Source organism: Pteropus alecto, unplaced genomic scaffold, assembly GCF_000325575.1.
Source record: "Pteropus alecto unplaced genomic scaffold, ASM32557v1 scaffold102, whole genome shotgun sequence".
Classification (NCBI taxonomy): Eukaryota; Metazoa; Chordata; class Mammalia; order Chiroptera; family Pteropodidae; genus Pteropus; species Pteropus alecto.
This window is the reverse complement of record NW_006432224.1, coordinates 2,499,310-2,504,697: the sequence shown is the minus strand read 5'-3', so window position 1 is coordinate 2,504,697 and position 5,388 is coordinate 2,499,310. Positions and strand designations below refer to the sequence as shown.

At 60.6% G+C, this 5,388-nt stretch overlaps 1 protein-coding gene across 1 annotated transcript in view; it reads right to left on the bottom strand.

Moving 5' to 3' along the window:
* PCSK6 (proprotein convertase subtilisin/kexin type 6) overlaps positions 1 to 5,388 on the bottom strand; it is an 84,011-nt gene that overhangs the window by 28,718 nt on the left and 49,905 nt on the right. Inside the window, exons 13-14 of the mRNA XM_025043525.1 lie at positions 3,831 to 4,019; positions 1,928 to 2,064 (exon numbers count right to left, since the gene is read on the bottom strand). Of these exons, the coding sequence (XP_024899293.1) occupies positions 1,928 to 2,064; positions 3,831 to 4,019 (326 nt within the window). The remainder of the gene's footprint in view (positions 1 to 1,927; positions 2,065 to 3,830; positions 4,020 to 5,388) is intronic.

Below are 5,388 nucleotides of genomic sequence, written 5' to 3'. Positions count from 1 at the left end.
GCGGGGCTGGGCCGGGCACAGGTGTGGAGCGCAGCCCCTACGCAGCGCATGTGCCGACAGCCCCGTCCCCCGCCCTGCAGGCGCGACCGCCACCCACAGACCGAGTCTGCGCTCAGTCCCGTTCCCAGCAGAGCGTCGCTGGGAGGAGACACACCTTCCCCTGGCCTCGGAACCAAGAGGAAAATGGATGACTAACGCGCCGTTCGGTTTTTGAAAACAAGTTTTACAATGAATGACACCAAACCCAGTTCACTGTGACGGGAGGGGCTGCTGTTCGAGCTGGCACGTCATTCGGGCGCCTCACTTACTTAATGAACCCCGAGTCTTAGCTGAGATTTTGAAGGATTGTGCCCCGCACACCATGGAACTGAGCTGGCTTTTTTTTTTTAAGCAATTAAGTTGCAGAGATTTGAGGAGATGGAATGAACACAGAAACACAGCACCTCGCCCCAAAACAGGTTCCGAGAGTCACCTGAAACGAGAACGGTGCTCTTTGTGGGTGCTAAGTCCCCGCATTATTCCTGGCACCGAGGTCAGCAGTGACCTGGCAGAGAGGCCACCCTGACCAGACCACGGGGGTGGACAGGGGGTAGCCACGCTCGCTGGGATCGGCTCGAGGCCCCCCCCTTCTTCCTGGGTTCCAGAATGCCGCAGTCAGCGGGAAACCTCGGTCACCCAGTGTCACCTTCCCAGGCCGAGTCCCCGACAGGCAGCAGCAGCCTGACCCGAACGTGTAGGTGCTGGGGACCGCCCTGCTCCGAAGGCGGGCAGCTGGAGAGACGCTGACAGACGCGAGGCCCGCGCGCACCCCGCGACGACATTGGTCCCGCGGACCCCGGCATGGCACAGACGGTCAGAGCTCGGAGGGCCCGGGAGACGGTTATCACATTCTCCTCTCGAGCAGCCAGAGACCCGGATTCGGCCATGTCCAAGGACAGACACTGGCCTTTCGGGACTGCATTCGGGGGTCACCCTCGGGCAGCACCCCGGTACTGCAATGCATAGAAAAATGTTGCACACCGTTCTTCTGATAAGGATCTGGCACCCAAAATATTTCAAGGACCCTTTATAATAAGCTCAGGAACGAAAGACTAAGATTTGAGGACACATGACCCTGGAGAAGATCTATGGCCGATGAGCACATGACGAGACGCGTGGCGCCGCCGGGAAATGTGGCCCAAAGCACAGGGACAGCGCTTCGCACGCACCGGGGCAGCCGCAGTAACAGAGAGCCCGGGTGGCGAGGACGAGCAGAAACAAATGAAAACCCTCCTTTGTCGCCGGCAGGAATGTCAAATGCTGCAGCCACTGTGGCGAACACTATGACGGGTCCTCAAAAAGTTAAACACGGACGCGCCCCACGACCCAGCGGTCACACTCCAGGGACACACCAACGTGAAAACACATGGCCACCTCACAGCCCGTACGTGGACTGCACAGCAGCATCAGCCGTGACAGCCACTAACCAGGAACCACCCGGTCGTCATCGGCTGATGTGAAACAGACGAACGAGATGCGCTGCGTGCAGCAGAGTTCAGTCATAAAAAGGAACGAAGTGTGGGAGCCTGCTACGCCGAGGGCGAACCCCGAAAATAGGACGCGAAGTGAAAGGCCGCACGGTGCACGATTCTGTTCTTACAAAACGTCCACGGACAGAAGGTCGATTAGGGGTTGCCAGGGCCGCGGGCATGGCTGCCTGGTGGCTCTGGGGCATCCCTCTGCGGGGATGACAAGGGTCCGGGATCAGACGCAGCGGTGACGGTGTACGACACTGTGGACGTGCTAAAGCCATTTCACCACACGCGACAACGAAGAAAGGGAATTTTCCCTTCATAAAAATGGGGAGAAAGAGAGTGACCAGAGACACTGCAGCTACCTGGAAGTCCTGGAGTGACCAGGGCTGGCAGACGCTCCCAGGGCCACTGACCTTGCTTGTCCGGGTCGCGGACCTGGGCTGGCACGTCCTGGATCTCCAGCGTCCACACGCCCTCGGCCTTCTCTCCCCACGAGTGCACGGACATGAACTCCCAGTTGGAAAAGCCTTCGTTGGAATGGTCCAGCAGCCTGCGATGGAGACGGGTCAGGGGGTGGCGGGTGGCCCGAGGGTGGCTCTGTCCCCGGGAGAACACCCAGCCCAGCTGAGGCACCTCTGGGCACGGGCGTGAGCACGGGGCAGTGCGGCCCAGCCCCACGCGAGGATGCCGGCGAGAGGGTGGCTGTTCGCACCCCGGTTCGGGACCCGGCAGGCCCCTCCGTTATGCCCCTAGGCCTCCCAAACATGGGAGGAAGGCCTGGCACAGGAGCCCAGGGCGGGAGGGGCCGGGGCAGGTCGCGGTGGTCCCCGCCCACCCTTCTTTCTGGGGAAGGGACCCCGAGGAGGGGGCTGCTGCGGATGCTTTCTGTCGCAGCAGGTCACTGGTGACAGCCCTCGACCCAGACCCCGTGTTCCTTCAGGTGTCCGGTCCCCACCCAGCCCAGGTGTGTTCCCCCAGAGCCGTGGCCTCCCCCGCAACCATGGCCCCAGAGCCTGAGCACAGAGGCTCGGCCCAGTGACTTCCACTGGAGACCCAAGGACAGGGCAAAGGAAGCCTCTCTAAGGAACGGAACTCCCCGTTAGTCTCAGAGCCAGCCTCCGCGTGCCGTCCCTTGTCCCTTGTCTCCAGGGCTTCACCGTCCCGACCGCTGAGAGGTGACACGGGAGGTCTGAGTGTTTCTGGGGAAGCGCACGTGCTCCCTCCCCCACCAGCCGCCTGACCAGCCCCCTCTGTCCTTCCAGACCAGAAAGTCCCTGGTGACGGGGACTCCGGCTTGACCCCGTTTGTCTTGTGTGGTCTGAGCGGAAACGGAAAGCGACTCGGGGGCACCGCTGTCTTCCCTCCTTAGAAGAAATGGTTCTAGGTCCTTCCCTCTTACCTTTCCGTCACAGTCTAATTTTCTCTCTGTTTTGAAACAATACGTTTTTAACGTAGGGACTCTTTACTGTTCATCAGAAATTCGGATACGTTTTATACGATGTAAGATTCGATTCCCCACTTGGGGGTTCTCTGGACAAGCGCTGTGGGGGCAGGTGGACACCCTGAACTTCCTTCTAAGAAACTGCAAAGGTCAAGGCTGATTTCCACACACGATGCCAAACTGAATCCAACGCACTGAACAAGGACAAAGCTTTCGAGGGCTGGCGCTTACGAACGACAAGTTACTCTTGGTGGAAACATTTGGCAAGCGGGAAAGGCCACGGAGTTAAGTGAGAATTAAGCAAAATCAAGTTAAATTAGTAGATCCTACAGTCACATAATCTGTCCCTTGGGGAGAAAAAAACAAACTCCCAAGACCCAGTGGCCCGAGGGCGGATTGACAGCACTGATGGCCAGGTACAGGCCGCCGGCACCTGGGGGCGACAAACCCAATGTGCCTGCAGGACCCGCTCTCCCCCCGCCCCGGGCCTGAGGGGAAGGACGGACGTCGGAGGGGAGGAGGACAGGGGGGCGGTGGCTACTGGGGCGCTGGGGGTCCTCGCGGGTCGGGTAGCTGCATGTGAACAAGACGGGAAGGGCGGCCAGCCACCTGCCCCAGGGGCGGTGCCAAGCACGTTCGTCTCTATTGTCACATTCAGTTCTCGTGGCTCTCCTGATCGTGACAAAGCAAAATGTCATTTCCAGAGGTAAGGACTAGGGAGAGAGGCGGCCCACTCCGGGTGTCCAGCTGGGGACTGTGGCAGACGGGGCGTAAGCGCCGGTGTCCAGGCTCCAAGCCCGTGTCGGTCGCCGCGGGCCACTGCTGCCCCCTGGCCTGCGACCCGCCCCGGCCCCACCAGGCCCGCCTGGCCTTACCTCTTTGCCAGAAGTTGAGTCTTGGTCCCCGAGGGAGAGATCAGGTAGATCTGGAGGTCTCCGCGGCGGGGGTGGGAGATGGAGATGCGGGCCACCACGTGCTCCAGGTAGCCCACGTGCTGGTCCGAGCGCTCGGCGCAGGCCGTGGTCAGGGCGGTGGTGCGCAGCGTCTGCACCACGGGGATGCTCCTGCGGGGGAGGGGGGCCGAGCACTCGGCCCCAACATCTCTCAGTCCCACGGGAGGGCGACGGGTCCCCTACGTCTCACCCTCGGACGCTCCTGTGTCCGTCATACCGCCTGCCCAGAAGACGTCTGTCATTCCGGAATCGCTTAGATTTAAAGAACGGTTTCCCGTGCAGGCTCGGCCCCCTCGGTGGCCGGGAGGCGGCTGGGTGCCCTTGGCCGTCTCACTGCCTGAGCCTCCCGGGCACCCAGGCTTCTGAAAGCCTCGCTACTTTGTCCCAAAGCCTGGCCTTGAAAATGTGAGTCGTGCTGCTACATAATACCAGCGGCAAGCTGACGGCCTGCGGGACACCGGCGCCGGTCTGAGAATGTACGAGGATTAATGTATCTAATCCAGAGAAGCCAAGGGTCAAGCCCAAGGTCACGCGGCGACTGAGCAGCAGAGCTGGGATCCGAGGTTCCTGAGTCCAGGCCTCCTCCTCGGTGCCCCGCTCCCCGCAAGGCGGCCAGGTGGGCTCACACCTGTGTTCAAGATGGCGGGAAAGAGGAGAGAGACAGGTGACCCCAAGGCCAGAGCTGGCCTCTCGTGCTAATTAAGCACGCTGGACAAGGCCGCAGTGACGGGACCAGAGTCGCAGGGGTCGGACGGGAGCTGGTCCGCACGCCACTGTCTCGTCTTCTGCCCTGCGATGGGAACGGACACGGTTCTCGTTACAAAACCGGAGCGGATGCACCACACGGGATGGGATCCGAGGACAAGAACTAAGCCCCCATCAGGCACAAGGCAGCGCCTCTGGAATGTTCTAACGCACCCCCAGATGCACTGGAGCAGACACAAGCCTGCGCCTGGACACGACCCCCACACTTGGGCTGGGCCATCCGCCTATTCTGGCCACCGCGGCCGCCCCGAGGACTTATGACCTGAAGAAAGACGCTCAGCCGCCTGGAAACCCCGCTGCACTCGGTTAATTAGGGGGGCGCTTCTCCCCTGAAGCCCAGTTCCCTCTCGGGAGGGGAGGCTCGGAGCAGAGACTTAGCATCTCCCAGAAATTACAGCGCTTGGCTCTACTGGGCCTGAGTCACAAAAACACTCCGAACGGTTATAAACAGCGACGTAATTCCCTCGGAGACTGTAAATATTTGAAAACATGATTTGCATGCAACGTAAATTGATTTAGAGATGCTGGCTTCTTTCACTGCCTGCTCCCGAATTTTACTGCCTGTGTTTACTGGGCAGCGGGCCCCCCACTGTGACAGATGCAGAGTAGAACAGAGAGTTCTGGAGAATTCTGGGAAGTCCCAGTCCTGCCAGGGCCCACAGACAGCTCCAGGTGAAGGATTTCCGTCCCCTGCACTAAGAGGCAATGCGGGGGC